Source organism: Erythrolamprus reginae, chromosome 8 (assembly GCF_031021105.1).
Source record: "Erythrolamprus reginae isolate rEryReg1 chromosome 8, rEryReg1.hap1, whole genome shotgun sequence".
In the NCBI taxonomy this organism is placed as follows: Eukaryota; Metazoa; Chordata; class Lepidosauria; order Squamata; family Dipsadidae; genus Erythrolamprus; species Erythrolamprus reginae.
The window spans coordinates 56,909,535-56,932,287 of record NC_091957.1 but is presented as its reverse complement, the minus strand read 5'-3'; the positions used below and the strand labels follow the sequence as shown (position 1 = coordinate 56,932,287).

The 22,753-nt window shown below is 40.6% G+C and overlaps 1 protein-coding gene and 2 non-coding genes across 3 annotated transcripts; all 3 read right to left on the bottom strand.

Annotated features, from left to right (window-relative positions):
- Positions 1-1,896: 1,896 nt before the first annotated feature.
- On the bottom strand, positions 1,897-19,506 carry RBMX (RNA binding motif protein X-linked). The gene is made up of 12 exons (XM_070759978.1): positions 19,442-19,506; positions 17,700-17,826; positions 17,418-17,524; positions 16,586-16,751; positions 15,256-15,375; positions 14,253-14,367; positions 14,026-14,151; positions 11,170-11,255; positions 8,326-10,621; positions 6,022-6,863; positions 3,800-3,919; positions 1,897-3,493 (listed from the first exon to the last, which is right to left on the bottom strand). The coding sequence occupies exons 2-9, from the start codon at positions 17,806-17,808 to the stop codon at positions 10,311-10,313; spliced, it is 1,140 nt and encodes a 379-aa protein (XP_070616079.1). The 5' UTR covers positions 17,809-17,826; positions 19,442-19,506; the 3' UTR covers positions 1,897-3,493; positions 3,800-3,919; positions 6,022-6,863; positions 8,326-10,310.
- LOC139171734 (small nucleolar RNA SNORD61) lies at positions 16,843-16,915 on the bottom strand. The gene has a single exon (XR_011559791.1). It is a non-coding gene; the product is annotated as a small nucleolar RNA SNORD61 (small nucleolar RNA).
- LOC139171733 (small nucleolar RNA SNORD61) lies at positions 17,591-17,663 on the bottom strand. The gene has a single exon (XR_011559790.1). It is a non-coding gene; the product is annotated as a small nucleolar RNA SNORD61 (small nucleolar RNA).
- Positions 19,507-22,753: the final 3,247 nt, after the last annotated feature.

The following is a 22,753-nucleotide window of genomic DNA, read 5'->3' as shown; positions in this document are numbered from 1 at the left end:
GGATTCGAAACAAAGGCTGAAAATGTAACAATACAAAGTATCAGTATACAAAAGGATAATTACCTTAGGAAGTATGACTTTTATTACTCTTTTACTTCTCAATGTGTCTCTTTCTATATTAATTAGTAAAATTTACTTGTGATGATATGTAAATATACAAAATATAAAGAAATGTATCAGAAAGGTAATAGAAATGGATTAAGATCTGTTAAATTAGAACAAAACATTTGAGAAATACTGCTTTTACTCCTTATCTTTTTACTTTTTCTTTTCTTTACTTTTTTATTTCTGGAAAACAATAAAGATACTTTATATATAAAAAAATATTTTTTTGTAAAAGGCAGGAATCCAGGATGGGGGATTCCTCAGCATGTGAAAAAAACCAGACCCGTAGCCATTTCAACCAAGGGACTGCCCTCTTCTGGGCATGCCGGCCAACTGGCTGACCAAGGCCTGCCTCCTTTTATCCACCTATTTGTGGGTCACATTCCACCACCTGAGCCGTACACGCCCCTTCCCGTTGGCTTAGGTCTCCCTCTACTGACAATTCCGTTTTGCACACTCCAGAAAAGATAAGCCATCCTTCCCATTTTTTTCCCTGCAAGTTCTTCCCTTTTAAAATGGACATAAGAACCTAAGAAGAGCCCTGCTGAATGGGGCCAAAGCCCATCGAGTCCAGCCTTCTGTGTCACAGTGGCCCCCCAATTGTCCACGGGGATCTTGAGCAGAAAGCAAGACTCTCCCTTTCGCTTGACCCCCAACAAATGGGACACAAGGGAACCCTGTCTGCCTCAACCAACATAGAGGCGGCACATGGACATCCGTTTCAATAACCACCGATACACTTGGCATCCATGAATCTGTCTAATCCTGCTTTGAAGCTCTCCAGGCTGATAGCTGTCATGACCTCTTCTGGAAGGGAATCCCATAAACCAAGGACCCTCGGGTGAAGAAATATTTCCCTTTATTTGTCCTCACTTTCTCACCTGGGAGCTTTAGGGAGGGGCCCCTCGCCCTAGTATTGTGTGATAGAGAAAAGGATTTTTCATTATCCACCAAAATGGAACAATGGCTTTCTCCCTTTTAACTTGTTTTTCTTGTGCATGTGGAACCATTCTGTGAATTCGCATTATTTAAAGCAGTGGTTCTCCACTTTTCTAATGCAACGACGTGGTGACCCCCAACCATAAGTCTAGTGCCAATTCTCCCAACAGAGCCTTAAGCTGATTGGCAGGAAGGTCACAGAGGGACACCCCCACCGTAAACGCATGATTGGTTGGATTGTAAAAATATGATCCAAGGCGCCAGAATAGAAGCTTTAGTTCCTCACACCAGGGGAAATTTGTCTTTCCCAATGGCCTGTGACCCCTGTGAAACAGTAGTTTGAAAGGGGTCATGACCCCCAGGTTGAGAACCACTGATTTAACAGCTGTTCTCCTCCCATTTACTATACACTTGTGCTCATACGGGTACCGTATATATATATATATTATATTATATATATTTATTAGATTTGTATGCCGCCCCTCTCGGGGCGCTCATAACAGCAATAAAAACAACATAACAGTGGAACAAATCTAATATTAAAAACATGTAAAACCCTATCATTACTTAAAAGCCTCACAGCAACATTCATACCAAACATAAAACAAAGTATAAAAAATAGCCTGGGGGAAAAGTGTCTCAACTCCGCCATGCCTGGCGGTATAAGTGAGTCTTAAGTAGTTTACGAAAGTAGTTGGACTTAAAAAAGGTTGACTTTAGCTACTGGAATTTTTTTGAATACTTTTTTCACTAGTATACTAATTTGAACATTTCTGAACACAATGAGAACATAATGAAATGAAAAAATTGATGCTTATTTTTTTATGTTGCTCAGAAAGATAACACAGGCTGTTTGCAAGTATGTTTGCTTTATTGTATTCTGCACACAAATAACAAGCTTATATAACTTTCAATCTTACTAAATATAACTTTGTCTTAACATATTTTATAAAACAACCAATGAAAAATAACAAAACGTTTATATGTATAAAATTTGACAACAGGTTCATTCATTTCTACATTTATTACAAATATTAGAGGCATGTCCTTTGCAAACAAATTGTTTACACACAGCACAAGTATAGCTTGTTTTATTCTGACTGGGAGGGCAGAGGCTACATCTCTTTTTTTTCCATGGTAGCTGTGCTGGTGGAAGGCAGGGAGCCTCGTTCTGGATCAGACTGCTGGAATCTCTTCATAAGGGACAATGCTCATTCAGCTCTGGGCTTCAATATATGGCCTAATTCTTTCAATGAAAATTCTTCTTTTATGGAGCTTATGTTGTTTCCAATTTGGGTCAATTTCTCTCCATAAAACAAATGCTTTGTATGCCGAAACATCCATATTATTATAAATCACCATTGGTTAGTTTTGCGTTTGCACATGTATGCGTATATTGCTTGACCTAGAGTATCAACTGCCCCTTTTGTGGCATTATAATGCAAAATCATGTCTGGTTTTTTTTTGTCTGGCTTATCACGAATTTGATTGTCATGGTGCATTGCGTCATTACAATGATGTTATCTTCTTTAGGTAGTTCTGGTTGGTTTTTTTCCTTATAGTGCCCAGCATGGTAAGCTTTCTTGTTCTCTACATCTGGCCCAGTTTGTAAGATGTAAAAAAATTATCATATGTGATTTTGCCCTTTTAGTCCAACAGTCAAATCCAGAACCACTCGCATACCCAGATTTATTTCATCACTTTCTCCTAGTTTACTCCCTGTGTATACGCTTGTGCAGCATAAACATATGAACTTTTTGCTGTCACAGTGTCCACATCTTTATTCCATACTTCGCTGGTTTACTAGGCATATACTGTCTAAAACGAGCACCTCTCATGGAATCCAACACCTTCCCATTTACTCCAAATATTTCTAATCAGGGCTAATTTATCTTGATCTCTTCTTTCAACTCTGTCTTTTTTGTCATCAAATCTTTAAAAAAAAAAATTAAAATTAAAAAAAAAAATCTTTTTAGAGACATTGTGGCTCTGAATATGTGGCATCCAGTTTGAATCCCACAAAGTTTTGGTGGATTCACCATAAGATTTATATATTCCAGCTAATAGTAGTCTAATTTCTTCCATCTATCCCCCAAAACCTGTTGCTCCTCAATGTTTTGACATTCTTATTATAATATCTAAAATAGACATTTAGAAACAATGAGAAGGCTGATGACACATCTGATATTCTAGATATAGCATACTTAGGGGCAGGAGTAACTGTTATTATGTTTTCACTAGACAATCTACCAGAGTGACTGACATTTCATCCCCGCTTTTAGAAGGGATTTCATGTCTTGCTCTTCGTATTCCACCTCGGAATCTGTATTCTCAGGATTGCTTTCAAGTGGTCCTCCTCAGACACACCTTCTGCGATATATCCTCTTCTGAAGAAGCGCTGACCAGTTCAAACTCAGTCAATGGATTTTTTCCAAATTATGAGTCTACACTATAAAATAAAAAAAGAAATTACTAAATAAATCAATAACAATAAGAGAAAAAATATCTAGAGCATGTTTCACAACAAAAAGAGCTAAGATGTTACAGTAAGGCTGAAAATCTCTCCCAGAAGAAAGTGTAGTGTGACAGCTATGCTGATGTTTTCAAAATATATCTCAATGGAAAGAAAATGTTTTTCACATGGAGCACAAGAGAGTGAAAAAAATCTGACAGTGGCAAACATGAATTTACAACATGCAATCTAAAACACTTGAATTATTTTGAGAAGGGGAAAAAAACAAGTTAGTTCACCTACCTGAAAGATAGCAAGGCTTCTCAGTGGCCCTCTATGAAATACACCAGTATACAGTCTCTGAAATTCCTAAAATGAAGTCTTGAAATGTAGTCCACTCTGATATATAGCTGTCTACTCTCTCTGAAATGGACCAGAAGATTAGCAAATCAATTTCCATAACGTTTCATGAATAGAGCTGCTTCTCAGGTGTTTTGCCAGGAAGCAGAAGTTTTACCTCCATCAATGACCATTTGCAAAGCCAAATTTTATTCTCCCTGAAAAGTACTGAGTTGGCACACATTACCTTATTTCATGGCCGTTATCAAAATGGAATTTACAATACCTACCTAGTAGGACCAGAAGTAGCTTTTTTGATATTTTCAGTGGCCAATATATAACAGCATGGCTATTCTGCAAGTTCCAAATTACATCCTCATTTTTGGAATTGCAGGGTGCATCTGCATGCGTGTTATGGGGCCCTGGAACAGACCCTGTTCAAATCTGCTCATCCATGCAATCAATGTATCACAGCAGTGAGAATACACCACCTACTAAACCATCATTCACTCTCCTTTGTCACAATGGCACATATTAGCTTACTTCATGGCACAGTAATAAAAAATGACTTTACAAAATGCACCGTTGAACGAGATGGAAATACTGTACACAGAAAGTTATGTACAGTACATGTGTACAATTACCTTATTAGTAAACTGTATGTAATTTGGAACTGGAAGGCTAATCTATATATCAGAGGTCTTCAAACTTGGCAATTTTAAGACTTGTGAATTTCAACTCCCAGAATACTCCAGCCAGTATAGCTGGCTAGAGAATTCTGGGAGTTGAAGTCCACAAGTCTTAAACTTGCCAAGTTTGGGGACCCCTGCTATATAGTGAAAAAATTGCACACAGCCGGGGAGGGGAGGCTGTTTTCTGAGCAATAAATAAATAAGCATCAATTTTTAAATTTAATTTAATTATGTTCAAATTAGTATGCCAATGTCCAAGTCTTTTCATTTCATTGTGTTCAGAAATGTTCAAATTAGTATACTTGCAAAAAAAGTATTGAAAAAACCCCACTGCCAGTAGCTAAAACCAAGCTTTTTTTAGTCCGGGTCAAAAAATGACCTGGAGGAGCACAAGTATTTTCGCCCAGCAAAAACACCCCCCCCCCCCCAAAAAAAAAAAAAAGAAACCCTCAAATGAGGCAGTCATGTAATGACTTCAGATATACAGGAAACTTTTTACAGGTTCTCAAATTTCGTTTTGGGTCAAAAATGACCCAAGAACAGCAGGGGCAAAGTATTGTGGTCAGACACAAGTCCACCAAAGCAGTAACTGGGTGGGGGTCTGTGTTTTTAGACCCAGAGAAGGCCTAGGACCAACACTGCCCTAAGGGCACAACCATACAGAACATTCGCTAGAATCTTTTCCTGGACCATTTCCTTTGCCACCACCATCCATTTGCATTTATTTATTTATTGGATTTGTATGCCGCCCCTCTCCGTGGACTCGGGGCGGCTAACAACAGTGATAAAAACAATATGTAGCAATCCAATAATAAACCCTTATTATAAAACCGAGACATACATACTGACATACCATGCATAAAGTGTAGAGGCCCAGGGGGAAAGAGTATGTCAGTTCCCCCATGCCTGACGGCAGAGGTGGGTTTTAAGGAGCTTACGAAAAGTGAGGAGGGTGGGGGCAATTCTGATCTCTGGGGGGAGTTGGTTTGAGAGGGCCAGGGCCGCCACAGAGAAGGCTCTTCCCCTGGGTCCCGCCAAGACATTGTTTAGTTGACAGGACCCGGAGAAGCCCCACTCTGTGGGACCTAACTGGTCGCTGGGATTCATGCGGCAGAAGGCGGTCCCGGAGATATTCTGGTCAGGTGCCATGAAGGGCTTTATAGGTCGTTACCAAAACTTTGAATTGTGACCGGAAACTGATCGGCATTATCCTGCAATTGGCCAAAGCTAATTCAATTGTCTATTTTTTGCCCGCATCTCCTACTGGTTTAACTGCATTACTCAGCACTTAGGCCACCAAAGTACTGGCAGGCACTCTGTTGGGTTAGACTGTTGTTTACCTTGTGAGCTTCTATTAAGACTGTATTAAAGCAAAAAAAAAAAAAACAGCCGTGTCTACAGTGCAGTTCTATCTTCCTCCAGGGAAAAGCTTAAACTTATATCCTTTTTTGGCAACCCATTCAAACCTTGCAATGGGTTCAAAACTACCCGTACCTTAAAAGCCAGCTAGGAAAAGCTGGTTGTCTAATCAGCAATATTGAATCCGATAAATGTTCGAGTAGCCTTGCACCATTCCTGCGCCACATTTCGTTCTGAAATTCGGAACTGTTCTCGGCGACCACTTCATGGCCCAAACACAGTAATGAAGAACTCGGGTGGGAATCAAGTCTTTATTGACAGTTTACAAGGATCCCAAGCTTCAGCCGTTGAGCCTCTTCCACGATGAGCCAGTTTTCATTTCACCCAAATGTTACCTGTTTCTTAAAGTTACGTATGGCACTAGCCCCTTTTCACAATCGCATTTCATGAACACGGAATTGGAAACTACGGACTGAATGCAGTCTCGTTCATAGGTTTTCCCCAAAAGTGGCATTCTCGCGAAATCAAATTGTTGTTCAACTTCTGGCTAAATATCATGCTGAACATGAGGATTTAATTAAGAGTTCTAGGGAAAAACCTCAGCATTGCAACTGGGCGTGTTTTGAACATCTGCCTCCTGCAGTGCGGTCTATTCTCTTGAGTTATTTAGGAGAGAAAGACATACACTTCACCTCATCTAACTGAAGGTCCCCCTATTTCCCGACTCCCCCTTAAATCACAAGCCATGCCTTTGGCAGGATGGCTGCCTGCCACGTTTTCAATCACATTTGCAAGACAGAAATAATTTCTGTCTCGACATTTAAGACTCCTTATCTCACATGCTACCCTTGTCTGTAGTCACAACAGGCAATGGCATTTAGGAAATGACTTTTCCTGCAAATTGCCCTCTTTAAAACTTTATATCTGTACTTTTGAGTCTGCTTCTTGCTTTGGAGGCCTCCCACACAATTATGTACCTAGAATATAAACAACAGGAGACTGTCAGAACACAAAGGCTGTCAAAACATAAGGATTGTTTAGTATAGACTAGCTAATGCCATTGCTACACACTTAAGAATATTTTATATCAGTATCTTAGATTTGTTTAATATAATCCTTTGCACGAGTTATGTTCTCATGTTTTACTACTCAATTTTAGCATATTATACTACATTTTAAGTTATTATTTATTCAAATTCCCTCTATTTTAGCCAATTTTATTGTATTTTAACCAGTCAGTTTTATGACGACCGATGTGGTCCTTTTCCTCGCTTTGATATGGTCGATTGACTAATCAAAGTAAGTTGATATTGATTGATTGATAATGCCATTGCTAAAATAAAACTGCATAGCACAAAAGAGAAAAACTTCAGGATTTTTACTTCGTTGCACTTAAAACATACCTGGCTGCTTGCAGTTTCTGAACAAGCTGCCTTAAATGACCACAACTCCTCTCAAGTAATGGACCATGAAATGCTGGGCACTGTCTGCTTACCGTTATTAAGGTCAATGGAGATATTAGCCCATCGACACAGCTGTTTAAAATTTTTATATCTCCAATTTTTTTAAAAAAAGGAAGTGATTTAAGAAAACTACACAAAAAAACTAGGTGAGCCATAAGGTCCATTGGGGGAAAAACAGAACAGTTCCAAGTGCTATTTTGGAAGGTTTCTATTGAATACTCTTTATCCTGCGTTTCATAAGTTTTGAAGGTTTTAACAGGGCACACACCAGCACTTTAGCCATATTGGCTAAAGTATTTATTTTGACTTTAATAATCAATGTTTGCCTTCACTTACAAAAGCAACATTCTCATGAAATGGGACATGTTATCAGCCTGTTCAAAGTGAACTGTGGAACTAAAAAAGGCCGGCTAATTCCACAAACCAACACTGATGGAGGTAGCAAATTGGTCCTACTTCAAGCTATTACAGTGGTACCTCTACCTAAGAACGTCTCTACTTACGAACTTTTCCAGATAAGAACCAGATGTTCAAGATTTTTTTGCCTCTTCTCAAGAACCATTTTCCATTTACAAACCCTACCCTCTGAAACTGTAATCGGAAACGGCGAGGAGAAGCCTCCGTGGAGCCTCTCTAGGAATCTCCTGTGAAGAAACAGGGCCAGAAAAGGCAAGGAGAAGCCTCTGTGGGGCCTCTCTAGGAGTCTCCTGGGAGGAAACAGGGCCAGGAAAAGTGGGGAGCAGCCTCCGTGGGGCCTCTCTAGGAATCTTAGAGGAAACAGGGCCTCCACCCTCCCTGTGGTTTCCCCAATCACACGCATTATTTGCTTTTACATTGATTCCTATGGGGAAAATTGCTTCTTCTTACAAACTTTTCTACTTAAGAACCTGGTCAAGGAACAAATTAAGTTTGCAAGTAGAGGCACCACTGTATTCGCAAGATATCTGAAACAAGCAATGTTAAGTCCTCTCCTTACCTCCAGCTTATCTGCTGCTCTGATACAGCTCACAAATGTGATGCTCATTCCAACACACACACTGCTTTCCGGGTCTCATCTTAAAGAGTGTTCAGCCTGCAACAATTACACACATTGTTAAAGATTCTGCTGGGCCCAACTGCCCAAACCCACAACCACCCCAGAAACAGGAAGAGAAAAAAAACACCCCCAAAACCTGGGCTTGCCGATTAGTCTGTCACGATCTAGCGTTTTACATTTGAGAGGTGGAAGGTTCATTGGACTGGGATGAACTGGAATGGCTTAGTGAAAAAAGTCGCATGGCTTTTATGGATTCTGATTTTTCTTTCCAATGGTGCTTTTTCATGGTAAGTTTCCATTTTATTGGCAAATGTGTTTGGAAGGTTTAAGAGGAGGCACTTTAGTTGGAGGTCTTCAGGCCTTACTATATTTCAACAGCATCGTTTGAACTTCCTGGCCGGCACCTGGCTCGTGACAACTCGGCCCAGGCACCAAAACTCCCAAACAAGACTATATAGTACAAAGAAAAGAAGTCAGGCATCCAACTAAACATCAACGTTCGTAATCATGGCTTGCTTGACATTTCCCAAGCTGTTAACACACAGATTTTGGCAAGTTAAGCCAAGTTCTGATTGTATTATGGTTTTTATATTTCTTAATTTAAAAAACACAAGTAGCTTGCTTTTTTTTTTTTTAATAAAGTATCTTCATTGAAATACACTGGCCAAAAAAGCAACAGTCCCTCCCAACCCCTTATGGGGAACGTGTGTTTACAAGTTGCTTTCTTAGTATACTTTGTGCCATACATATTTTCATCCAAGATAAGGTTATGATGAATTTAGGAGGCTTCCCAGCACAGGCATTTTTTTTTTCCATTTGGCGCTTTCTTTAAAAAGCTAGAAAAACTTCCATTGCCATGATGCACAGAATGTCCTACTGTATTAAACAGGACGATAGCTCTGGTTTCACGTTTTTTGACTTAGACCGAAAAACTAGTTTTTTGCTTTGCTTACCCTCTTTTGCTGTTCTCACGGGCACATTTGATGCTTTAAAGCTGTTGTGGGCTGATGAAAGTTTTCACTTGTTTATGTGAAGCCATAAGCTTTTCAGAGGTTGGTGAGAAACACTTCTTTGCTTATCTTTACTTTTCTCCATTTTGCCTTTGGAGTCAAAGATGTTCCTTTAAAAATGAGACACTACAGGATTGCAAAAATTTGAAACAGTAAGAGCAAGTATGGTTCTGCGGCTTCTTGGATGGAAAGGGCCAAACCTTTTTTTTTTTTTAAATTTACAGAACTCTGCAGCTGGCTTGCTACAGGTTTACTATATTACCGAGGGGGGTGAGGTTCTTGCAAATTGCCTAAGGAAATGCGTAGAGTGGCAATGTACATTCAGCTTTATTCCATTGGTGGTTTTGACTTAAAAGGCTGAATGGCATCCTGAACTTTACACAGGACTGAAGGCTGGTCATTATTTGGGAGAATCTTTGCATTTCAGAGGACACTTAATAGTTTAGGGTTGACATCCATCCCCACCCCCCCTTCCAATAAATCATACGTCTTGCCTAGAGAGAAGGCATGTGCTTGCATGCGCAGAGCGATCCGTGGCCATTTTAGATGCATGGGGGGTGCCGCCTTAGGCTGGCTGTTGCATTGATGGAAGTGAGAAGTGTGGCATTTCAGGGTTAACCTTTACTTTGAAAAGATTACAACACTAGTACATAGGCTCAAAACGGCATACATTAACATCTGCTTTTTGAGAGAAATTATTAACAATTTTGAAATGAAATTAAACATGTTTACTTTTTCCTCACAAAAAACATCAGTAATGAAGGGGAACTTAACAAGCAACAATTTAAAAAAAAAGTTAAAAACATCGTTTTGGTAGTCCTCTGGGTGGGAACGAGATAGAACTTCCACATTCCTTGTGTTGGGAGGAGGAGGAGGAGGAAAAAACTTGATTTGGTCCATGAGTTTCAAAGGTTTTTAGTATCGGCTTCGGCCTCCACCTCTATCCGAGCGGCTCCCTCCCCGGCCGCCACCTCGGGGTGCTCCGCGGCTCGAGCTGCTGTAAGAATCGCGTGGCGGAGGGTAGCCCCGTTCCATGGAAGGGGGAAGGCCTCTGTCTTGTCTGCCCACATGGTCTCGGCCACTTGAGTAGACCTCGCTTCTGCTGCTTGAGTAACTCTCTCGACTTCCACCATACCCATCGCGGGTGCTTCCGTAATCATCATAGCGGCTGCTTCCACCATATGATGGAGGGGGCCCGCGTGCAGGGGGAGCGCTACGTGAGTTACCTGCAGGTTCAATGGTCAGGTAATAGGGCAACACTATAAATCATATCACCACAATTTTACATCTGAGTTTTTTTTTTTAAAGAAATGCATCAATGGCTTCTCTGACTTTTTTTTTGGATTTATTAAAAAAAATCTGAGTAGTAGTTTAAATATAATCTCACATTATATTTGGTGGGGGGAGGATCGGGCAGAGAAGGAAATAAACAGGCTGTTTTTTTTGAAGATGCTGGTTTTTCACAAAGTAGCTCTTTTATTTTGGGATTATTCCAGAACTGCTTGCTATTTTTATAGTAGAAACTCAGCCATTTTTTTTCCAGTGAGAGATGCAATTCAGAATTGTTGAACTTTTGCTTCAATAGGTTTAAGGGAACTGCAATTCAATTGTTTCGTTAAAATAAAAACATTTTTTAAACATTTTTTTTCTTACGTTGCAGCAGAAAAACCCATCGTGTTAAACCCAACCCCCCACCCCCCCAAGGAGAAGCATTCTAGCAAATTAAGGAAGAAGCCTGAGACATTCCTTACAAGCCCTCAAAGTCAGCACTTACCGTAACTCTCATAGGAATCTCTGTAAGAGCCTCCACTGGGATGGTCCGAGTAATCCCGGTCACGCCCTCCGTAGCCATCCCGATCGCTGTAGGAGGAATAACTACTAGGGTTCAGTATCGAAAGTCCAGCGACAGAAAAGAGTTTCCTTTATTCTTGCTTTAAATAAAAGCAAATACTATTTGCTTTTCTCTACATTTCTAAACGGTGTAACGTTTTCTCCATTCTGTTCTCTATGAAGCAGGAGGCATAGCAATAGCTATAGCATTTAGGATTATCTATTGCCCCACAGCACTTTCCAGCACTCTCTGGCCAGTTTACGGTACAAAGGCACTACCTGCATCTTGCCCTTAGGAATCTGGGTCTATCAGCAGGTAACAATCCAGAAGGCACCTTCAAGGTGGCCAAAAGCCAGTGAATGATCCCTAGAACGTCTTTAAAGTAGCCACCTAGAAGGTAGTAGTTGGTCTACTTCACATTCAAGGTTGACTCACTCCTTCCACCTTTACGAATGGAATAGAATGGAGAATAGAATAGAATTCTTTATTGGCCAAGTGTGATTGGACACACAAGGAATTTGTCTTGGTGCATATGCTCTCAGCGTACATAAAATAAAATATACATTTGTCAAGAATCATGGGGTACGACACAATGATGGGGTCAAATAAGCAATGAAGAAGCAATATTAATAAAAATCTTAGGACATAAGCAACAAGTTACAGTCATACAGTCAACATGGGAGGAAATGGGTGATAGGAAGGATAAGAAAAACTAGTAGAATAGAAGTGCAGATTTAGTAGAAAGTCTGACAGTGTTGAGGGAATTATTTGTTTAGTAGAGTGATGGCGTTCGGAAAAAACTGTTCTTGTGTCTAGTTGTCTTGGTGTGCAGTGCTCTGTAGCAACGTTTTGAGGGTAGGAGTTGAAACAGTTTGTGTCCAGAATATGAGGGGTCAGTAAATATTTTCCCCGCCCTCTTTTTGACTCGTGCAGTATACAGGTCCTCAATGGAAGGCAGGTTGGCAGCTATATCATTTAGGATTATTTACTGCCCCATAGCACTTTCTAACACTCTCTGGCCAGTTTACAGTACAAAGGCTGTACCTCTACCTACATCTTGCCCTTAGCAATCCGGGTCTTTGTTTTACAGGTATCGAAGGAAAGCTGAGCCAACCTTCAGCACCATCAGAATCAAACTCTTAAAGCAGTTAAACCCCTTTGCCACCAGGGTATGCAGATGTACACACTAAGTTATGTATGGTCTGCAATCTGAGGTCTTTCAAAGGGCTTCAAAGCCAAGCCTGCAATCAATATTTAATTCAAAAATTTCCAGTCTTGCAATGACAATTTGATTGGAATTACCATCGCCACCAAATGAGGCAGTCCTGACACCCCCCACCCCGTGTTGGCAATCCCTGCCATCAATGATTTGATCATTTTCACTGCCTTCATTAACCAAACTCCATAGTTGCTAGGGGAGGCCATAGACCACAGTCCTGTGAGGCTGGAGCTCAAAGCCATCACTCTGCTAAACAAATAAATCCATCAACACTGTCAAACTATTCACTAAGTCTAAATTACTATTAATCTTCTCATCGTTCCTATGACCCATCTCCTTCCACTTATGACTGCGCGACTAACTTTGCATGCTTATGATTTATAGTTTCCTAGTACAATTTAATTGCTTATTTGTATTTTATGACTATCATTAAGTGTTGTACTTTATGTTCTTGACGAACATATCTTGCCTTTTTATGTACAGTGAGAACGTATGCACCAAAGACTAATGCCTTGTGTGTCTAATCACACTTGGCCAATGAAGAATGCTATCTATTTATTTATTTATTTGATTTGTATGCCGCCCCTGTCCGGAGACTCGAGGCGGCTAACAGCAATAATAAGACAGCATATAAGAATAATCCAATACTAAAAACAATTAAAACCCCATTATAATAAAAACCAAACAGACATACAGACATACCATGCATAAAATTGTAAAGGCCTAGGGGGAAAGGGTATCTCAATTCCCCCATGCCTGGCGGCAGAGGTGGGTTTTAAGTAGCTTACGAAAGGCAAGGAGGGTGGGGGCAATTCTAATCTCGGGGGGGGGGTGTTCCAGAGGGCCGGGGCCGCCACAGAGAAGCTCTTCCCCTGGGTCCCGCCAAGCGGCATTGTTTAGTTGACGGGACCCGGAGAAGACCCACTCTGTGGGATCTAACTGGTTGCTGGGATTCGTGCGGCAGAAGGCGGTCCCGGAGATAATCTGGTCCGGTGCCATGAAGGGTTTTATAGGTCATAACCAACACTTTGAATTGTGACCGGAAATTGATCGGCAACCAATGCAGACTGCGGAGTGTTGAAGTAACATGGGCATATTTGGGGAAGCCCATGATTGCTCTCGCAGCTGCATTCTGCACGATCTGAAGTTTCCGAACACTTTTCAAAGGTAGCCCCATGTAGAGAGCATTACAGTAGTCGAGCCGCGAGGTGATGAGGGCATGAGTGACTGTGAGCAGTGAGTCCCGGTCCAAATAGGGCCGCAACTGGTGCACCAGGCAAACGCCCCCCTCACCACAGCCGAAAGATGTTTCTCTAATGTGAGCTGTTTCTCTATTCTGCAACTGCCATTTGTTCAGGGCTATTTTAACGTCAAAAGAACAAAGGGCCATAGACAGAAGACTACTGGTAAGCAAACCCAGTCGCTTCTTGTCACAGATGAGGAAATGATTTAATGGACTGATTTTTTAGGGGGCACTTCAATTTTTTAGAGATCCTTACGGAGAGCTAACGAAGCTTCTCAATAACTATGAACTCTACAGACCATGAAGAGACCAACACATGCAAGGGAACTCTAGGTACCTGTAGCCTCTGGAGGGATACTCATCACGTGAGCTGGAATGCCCATAATCACGGTAGGTATAATCCCTTGGTGGGGGGGCATAATCTCTGGTATCTCTGGAACTTGGATAATCTCGGCTTGAGTAGCTACAGAAATTGAAAATCAAGTTACTTTCTGATTACTGACAAGCAAAATAGCATGAAGTACGAGCGAGGACACCGGCTTCAACGTATTAACAAGACTTTACCTGTCTTTAGTACTGTAGCCATCATCTCTGGGGGATAAGTAGACATCTCTTCGTGATGGCAAGGAGTCTCTTCGGGGAGGCCCCCCATAGCTGTCTCTGCCACGCGACAGGGGTGCTGAAATTAAAAAAACAAACCCAAATTGGAGTGTTTTGGAAACAAGACAATGAGAAGGCATCTCTCCCCTTTCTGAGTGGGAGAAATGTTATACAGTGTTCCCTCGATTTCCGCGGTTTCAAACTTCACGAATAGCCTATACCATGGTTTTTCAAAAAATATTACTTAAAAAATACTTTGTTTTTTTCCCTATACCACGGTTTTTCCCACCTGATGACATCATACATCATCGCCAAACTAATAATTTTTGCAAATAAATAACAAAAAAATAATAATTATTGTTAATAAATAATTATGTTCATAAATATCAAGATTACTAAGTGTCTTATTCAATGGTGAATACCAGTAATAATGGTTGTTAAGGGAATGGGAAATGGTAATTTAGGGGTTTAAAATGTTAAGGGATGGCTTGTGATACTGTTCATAGCCAAAAATGGTGTATTTACTTCCGCATCTCTACTTTACGGAAATTTGACTCGCAAGCAGTCTCGGAATGCATCCCCCACAAAAATGTACTGAGCTGTTTTTTAATGAAAGGCCAAAGTCTATGAACGATGTCATTGCAACTAATGCAAGAGCATTTGGAAGAAGGCAAAGGTTGCATGCCACCTATAAAGATTTTAGTTTGAACGGACGATTCAGTTCAACGGTCTTTGAATCTTGCAAAGACTAGAAGAGCAGAGCAGACCCAGAGCAATAGCTTGCTGGGGTAGTTGTATGTTGCCATAAATATTTAATACAGATTAGCTATCGTGTGGTGCATGCAGTGCCTGTAGAGCAAGGAACCCTCGCAAACAGCACTAAGAATTTAAAAGCCACAAATTTTGAACGTGACCCTCAAATTAAAATTTTATGAGGGAGCTAACCCAGCATTTTCACAAGGCTTACCTCTACCGCCCATCCCGCTACTGCTGCGTACAGGTCCAGATGGCGCAGGTCTTTTGGGTGGTGGGCCCCCACTACGGGGGGGTGGGCCCCTTTTCATTGGGAGAGGGCCTCTGGAGGAACCTAGAAGACAGCATATGATAGCTTCAGAAGCATCATCGCGATACTGAAAGGCACCAGAACTGAAACGGGGTTAAGAACAAGCAAGCTCAGCCAACCCTCTGGATCAAGATCTCTAAAATAAAACCCTGCATAACCTATGGCAGATTTAGGCACCAACCTATTTTATATGGTATGGCCATTAAAACAAGTTACAGTAAAGTGGCAAGCAGCTAAAACTGGTAACCTACACCCATCTTCTAACTGTAGAAGCACAGGTGAGAATGCAGGTCAGCAGGGATTCTATAATGTTCACATGCCAATCAGATACTTTTCAAGGAAGCTTACAAACATACTTGGGATGGCAACTCTCTTACAGAGGGCCCTGGCTGTTGGTTTTTAAAGCTTGTTTACAGTTTAAGATAAGCGGTGAGATAGCAAATAGCCATACAGACCAGGAGCTACCCACAGTTTGATCAGTACAGTGGTACCTCTACTTACGAACTTAATTGGTTCTGTGACCAGGTTCTTAAGTAGAAAAGTTTGTAAGAAGCAATTTATCCCATAGGAATCAATGTAAAAGCAAATAATATGCGCGATTGGGGAAACCAGAAGGGTGGAGGCCTTTCCCTCCGAGGAGATTCCTAGAGAGGCCCCACGGAGGCTTCTCCCCGCCTTTTCTAGCCCTGTTTCCTCCCAGGAGATTCGTAGAGGCCCCACGGAGACTTCTCCCCGCCTTTTCCGGCCCTTTTTCCTCCCACGAGATTCCTAGAGAGGCCCCACGGAGGCTTCTCCCTGCCTTTTCTGGCCCTGTTTCCTCCCAGGAGATTCCTGGAGAGGCCCCACGGAGGCTTCTCCCTGCCTTTTCGGGTTACAGCTTCAGAGGCTCGGGTTTGAAAGTGGAAAATGGTTCTTGAGAAGAGGCAAAAAAAATCTTAAACACACAGTTCTCTCATCTAGAAAAGTTCGTAAGTAGAGGCATTCTTAAGACAGAGGTACCACTGTATCTGCTTAAAATCAAGAAACACGCTCCTTGAGGAAACAATGGCTAATGCTCCAGCTTGTTTCTGATTTAAAAAATACTGGTTGATTATCAGTATAAAGCATTTTTTTGCACATTAAGGCAGGAATTTATAGTATGGTGCCTTCTAGATATTCTGTCCAGCTAATTTCCTTCTCTCCATTCAACTTCTCTATATCTTGTGTGCTGTCAATACAAGGAAGTTAAACATACCTAAGTGACTGCCTCTTGAAGGAGGCCCCCGGGCTCCACTGCTGCCTCTTCCACCTCTAAGGCCTCTTGGGGGTCCTCTGCTCCTTGGAGGGAGTGGTCCACGTCTACCACTTTCAAAGGTTGGCTTGGTAGCTTGTTCAACTTTAATGGATTTCCCATCTAAAGACTGAACAAAGGCATCTAATTCAATCTTGGTGAATAACACCTGCCTTTAGGCTTAACGCATTTTTACTTTTGAGACCCAAGATTCACAAAAGCGGCTCAGAACTTCTTAGAGGATAGGTGAGTTCTATCACTTCAGCCGATCAAAAAAGCTGAGTTCATCACAGCAGCATCCAATCCTAGTTGGTTAGTGCACACAGGACTCGGAATACTAATGCTCCTTTATTGATTGCTGGTTAGTTACCAAGTCACTGAACTTGCATTAAACCCGAGAATATTAAATAGGATTTGCAAATACATTACTACATTGTTTAAGTCATTTGTCTTTTTAACTTCAAATTGCAATATTAACATTTTGGAAGTAAATATGTGGCTGTCCTGTTACACGGGACATCTCTCCCCCCCCCCCCCCCCCCGAGGAGAATCCAACAAACAACTTGGCACATACCTGGCATGTTTCTTACGGTAGTTACTACTGGAAAAATGTTGTATACTAGGTTCCCCCCCCCTTTAAGAAATGCTGGAAAGCAACCTTTGCTATCCAATTTGAAAGAAATAACATTTTCTTAAAGTATCTCTTAGAAAATCAATCAACACGGTCGTTTGAAATTATTTCAGCATTCTCTTTTGAGTTTTACCACAATAAAAACCAGAAACCACTAATACTTACCTTTCCATTCATATCTCTTGCTGCATCCTTAGCATCAGCTGGGCTCTCAAATGTGACAAAAGCAAAACCTCTGGATTTGTTGGTCTCACGGTCTTTCATAAGGAGAACTGAGAGAGATACAAGCATTATTTTGTTGGCTGATCTCACAGGTACAATCCAAGATTCACAGTAGCCTGCTCAGAACTTCTTAGAGGATAGGTGAGTTCTATCACTTCAGCTGATCAAAAAAGCTGAGTTCATCACAGCAGAACTGAAAACCACACCAAATTGCCTTGCTCTTACCTTCTACAATACGGCCATATTTGCCAAAGATAGATTCAAGAGCTTTTTCATTTGTCTCAATGTTCAATCCACCAACGAACAGCTTCCCAGGCCGATCTGCTTCAACCATTTTGACAGGTTTTGGAATCTAGAACAATACAGCCATAAATTCATAAATCACAAAGTCATACACCATAAAAAATTATAATCACACCCAACAACAATATGATTTTTAGGATTTCCTGCATATAAAAGACACCATTGATAACATTTCTTTTTCATTACTAGTCTGTTACTTCACTCCTACTGCTGAACTAAAATGCAATTTAAAATTACATTTTCAAGTGGCCCAATCTCTTGCTACAATAAAAAAAAAAGGGGGGGACCAATGATATGGTAAATAACCTTCTAGTTTAAGCATGAACCAACAATGGTCATTAACAAACCACATTTCCTCATAATAGTCCTTTTAAGCTTCATTCCATGATTGTTTTTCTTAACATGTCAGCCCCTTTTACAAATATTGCTCAATCACCTTCATTCAAGGAAACAATTTTAATTCCTAAGTTAGTCTGTCCAAACCAATCCCTCCACACATTTAGAATCCCAAAATCTAAATGGCAGCGAAAGCATTGCAAAATTTAACAAGTTATTAATATAGGCCTGGACCCTTTTATTGAATGAAAGCTGCATTTAACTCTCTTCTGACTGTTTTTAATAGTTCCCCGAACCATTAATTCGACTTCTATGCAGCCCAATCCAGGACTCAGGGTGGCTTACAATATATATATATAAAATACAAATACAGTAAAAATAAGTCAAAGAAATGTAAAACTATAAAGAACAAACTGATGAAGACAAGCCAGGTGTTTAAACCCCCCCCCCCATAAAAGCATCTAAAAACCATTGTCCATTCCATCCTGCAAGGGTTTTATTCCAAAATATAAATGGAGGGCTTAAGTTCAAAGAGAGATAGAAAAGATGAAAAATTCTACAGCTGAGCAACTTGAAACAAATTTCCAAGAAATTCAGTTTTCAAACTTGGTCAATAATACTAATACAATAATAACAATAAAAATTACTATTATTATTACTAATAATAATAATACTATAGTATTTTAGTATTAGTATTATTGACCAAATTCGAAAACTGACTATTGAATACTATTTTGAATAATAAAATAAAAGCATTCAACCTTTAAGAAAAGGAGAAAAAACAATTCGCACGTTCCGTTATAGCAAGCAACAAAAGACCCAGACGTCCTTCTTGCAAACTGCGCACGCACACCGGCCGAACGGAACGTGCGGGGCGCATGCGCCCTCCACAAAAAAGCGGCCTCCCGAAACAGCGGCGCATGCGTCCTCGCGTCGCCGCCCACCCGTCCCACGCGCCTTGAAGAAAGGGGGCGGGGGCGCGCGCGGGAAGCTTCGAGGCGCTTCTTAAAGGTGGCCGCAAAATGGCGGCTCCCGCGACCCTCCCTGAGGGAGCCCTCGTTTGGGGGAGTGGGGGGGGGGGGAAGAAACAGCTCTTCCCGCCACCCACCTAAGCTTTAAAATGGCGCCTCAGCTACACCCTGAGAAGAAGCGGAAAGGGTGAAAACCGTTGAGCGGCGTGGAGACGGGAAGCGAAATAAAAAACGGTCGCGGGGGGGGCGCTAAACGGCGTGCGGCCATAAAAAAAAAAAGCATTCATATTATTATATTAAAAAGGCCTCAAAAAATAATAAAGGAAACTTCCCTCAGCCGCTACCCCTCATCCCTACCTCCTTCCTTGCCGGCCTGCGACGACGCACTGAAGAGGAACAAAGGGGCTGAGGGTCTTTATATAGGTGACGTCAGCGCGTTCGAACGGCGCTGAAAAAGCCCGGATGAAAGCATGGCGAAAGGGAGGAGGCGTGGCCAGGGTTTAAGGAAAAAGGAGAAATGGGCCCCGGGCAACGACGGGTGGGGTGTTTGCGCATGCGCGAGCCGCTTCTCCGACAAGGGCGTGCATATGAATTATGAGTTTGGAATAAAATTACACGGATCTACAAAAAAAAATGGAATCATCGTAGTTGACCTTGTACTTTTCTAAATCATTTTTTGGTTCTGATTTTAAAAATGTATATGGTTTTTCTGCAGCAGGTATAGTTTCCACGGAGCAGCATCATTATAAGGTATAGGAAATAAGATATAGGACATTAAGAAAACAGTAATCTACATATTAGAAATAATTTATTTATTTATTTATTATTTAGATTTGTATGCCGCCCCTCTCCGCAGACTCGGGGCGGCTCACAACAAAGTGAAAACAATTTACAACAAATCTAAATTACTATTTAAAATATTTAAAAGACCCCATAATGTAATAACAAAAATGTTTCCGAATCAGACACTTTATGCAAAACTAAGCACATTTTGGGAATCAGCACATGAAGCTCCATAAAACAGACACATTACTTTTGCTGATGATTTTTTCCCCTGTTGACCAGTGTTATAGGAAATAAATAAAATACACCTTGGAGATTTGTTTGGTTTTTTTAATTTTTTTTTAAAAAAATTTAAAACAATAATAAACAATACAAACACATGAAAGACATTAAATCATTCAAGTAACTGTTCACTTGCATTTCTGTAGCATCAGCATAACCATTTCAATGCGTTGTTATCCAACTTATCCCTATTTATGTATTGATCTTTGCATAATAATTACACAAAACTATTAGAACTACTAATTTCTAATTATTTATATACATATTATCATTATTTATTGGACTTGTATTATTATTATTATTTTCAAGCCATGTATACAATTTTTCCCACACGGTATAAAATTCTTTCCTTTGCTCGTTCCGCAGTTCTATAGTAAGCCTGCTCATTTCTGCACAATCCAACATTTTCTTTATAACTTGTCTTTGTAAGGGGTTTTTCATTCTCCCATGTTTGTGTAAGTGCTAACCTGGCGGCCTTTAATATATGTGTTATAAAGTAGTAATTCATTTTTGTACGTTGTCCTCTCATAATTCCTAGAAGGTAAGTTTCTGGCTTTAGTTCTAATTCATATCCTAACATTTCCTTTATCCAGTTGCTAATCGTGTTCCAAAATTTCTTAATTACTGGGCATGAGTACCATAGGTGGTAATATGTTCCATGATCAGTTTTACATGACCAACATTTGGGATCTATGTTGGGATATATTTTGGCAAGTCTCGCCAGAGCACAATGCCACTGGAAGAACATCTTGTATTAATTTTCTTTATATGCCACTGATAATGTGAGTATATAATTTTCCTTCCATATTTTTCCCCAGTCTTCCAATTGAATCACGTAGCCAAAAGACTAGATTTGTTTAGAAACATAGAAACATAGAAGAAGTCTGACGGCAGAAAAAGACCTCATGGTCCATCTAGTCTGCCCTTATACTATTTTCTGTATTTTATCTTAGGATGGATATATGTTTATCCCAGGCATGTTTACATTCAGTGACTGTCGATTTACCAACCACGTCTGCTGAGAGTTTGTTCCAGGCATCTACTACTCTTTCAGTAAAATAATATTTTTTCATGTTGCTTTTGATCTTTCCCCCAACTAATTTCAGATTGTGTCCCCTTGTTCTTGTGTTCACTTTCCTATTAAAAACACTTCCCTCCTGAACCTTATTTAACCCTTTAACCTATTTAAATGTTTCGATCATGTCCCCCCTTTTCCTTCTGTCCTCCAGACTATACAGATTGAGTTCATGAAGTCTTTCCTGATACGTTTTATGCTTAAGACCTTCCACCATTCTTGTAGCCCGTCTTTGGACCCGTTCAATTTTGTCAATATCTTTTTGTAGGTGAGGTCTCCAGAACTGAACACAGTATTCCAAATGTGGTCTCACCAGCATTCTATATAGCGGGATCATAACCTCCATCTTCCTGCTTGTTATACCTCTAGCTATGCAGCCAAGCATCCTACTTGCTTTCCCTACCGCCTGACTGCACTGTTCACCCATTTTGAGACGTTCAGAAATCACTACCCCTAAATCCTTTTCTTTTGAAGTATTTGCTAACACAGAACTGCCAATACAGTACTCAGATTGAGGATTCCTTTTCCCCAATGTTTATTGCATTTCAGCCTGGGATGCTTTTGTTCAGGATTTGCCCATCCTCTTCTTTGTGGTCCTCCAGAAGCATGCAACTCTGCAACAAATTAAAAAGCAGGGATATGTATCAAATGCATGCAGGTGGGGCATTGAAGAGCACATCGTAATTTTCTTGTGCCATATCCGTCATCCAACGTTGGCGATCATGTTGGCTATCCTGTTTTGTCAATAGCCGTATGAAAAAAAATCTTCATGCATCTATCCAAATACAACCATGTGTGGATATATATATGCATATATATCCACACATCTTTGGACAATTGTACCATTCAAGGGGTCCTTGACTTAATTACCGCAACTCTGACCAGGAAATTAGTTGTGTGGTCATTGAGGCATTATGCAACAGCGCCAAATTTTATGAATCTTTGTTGTTGTATTTGCTAAATGAGACATTGTGTGACTGTAATTTGTGACTTTCTGTGGTAGCTTTCCCATTGATTTTGCTTGTTGGAAGCTGGCAAGGAAAGTTACATAGCTAGAAGTCCCAGACTCCTGGTGATTGGCTCAAAGTCACCCCGTCAATCTGCTGTAAAAGTTCTATCCTTTATTTATAATATGTCTAGTCTACAGTATGTCTATCCTATCCTCTATTATGTCTATGTCCATTCTATTCTGTTCTATCCTATCCTCTATTTCTATTATGTCTAGTCTATGTCTATTCTATCCTATCCTCTATTATGAATATGTCCATTCTATCCTATCCTTTATTTTTATTATGTCTACTCTATGTCCATTTTATTGTATTGTATTCTGCCTCTTGTTCTATTTTTATGCTGTTCTTTAAAGACGTTTCCCTTATTATTGCAGATAATATTATTCCATCACTGTTCTATGCTGGTTTAACCACCCAGCTGCTGGAAGATTGCAGGAAGAGACCGCTGCCCTTATCCAAGATGGCGCCACCGGTGCCGCTCGCCCTGAATCGAGCGGCGACCCGCCGAATCCGGATGGG

Coding starts and splice junctions, on each gene's coding strand:
- RBMX (XM_070759978.1), bottom strand. CDS start 17,808: ATGGTTGAAGCAGATCGGCCTGGGAAGCTGTTCGTTGGTGGATTGAAC. Junction 17,525..17,699: donor ATATGGCCGTATTGTAGAAG/GTAAGAGCAAGG, acceptor TATCTCTCTCAG/TTCTCCTTATGAAAGACCGT. Junction 10,622..11,169: donor AGATTCCTATGAGAGTTACG/GTAAGTGCTGAC, acceptor TTGAACCTGCAG/GTAACTCACGTAGCGCTCCC.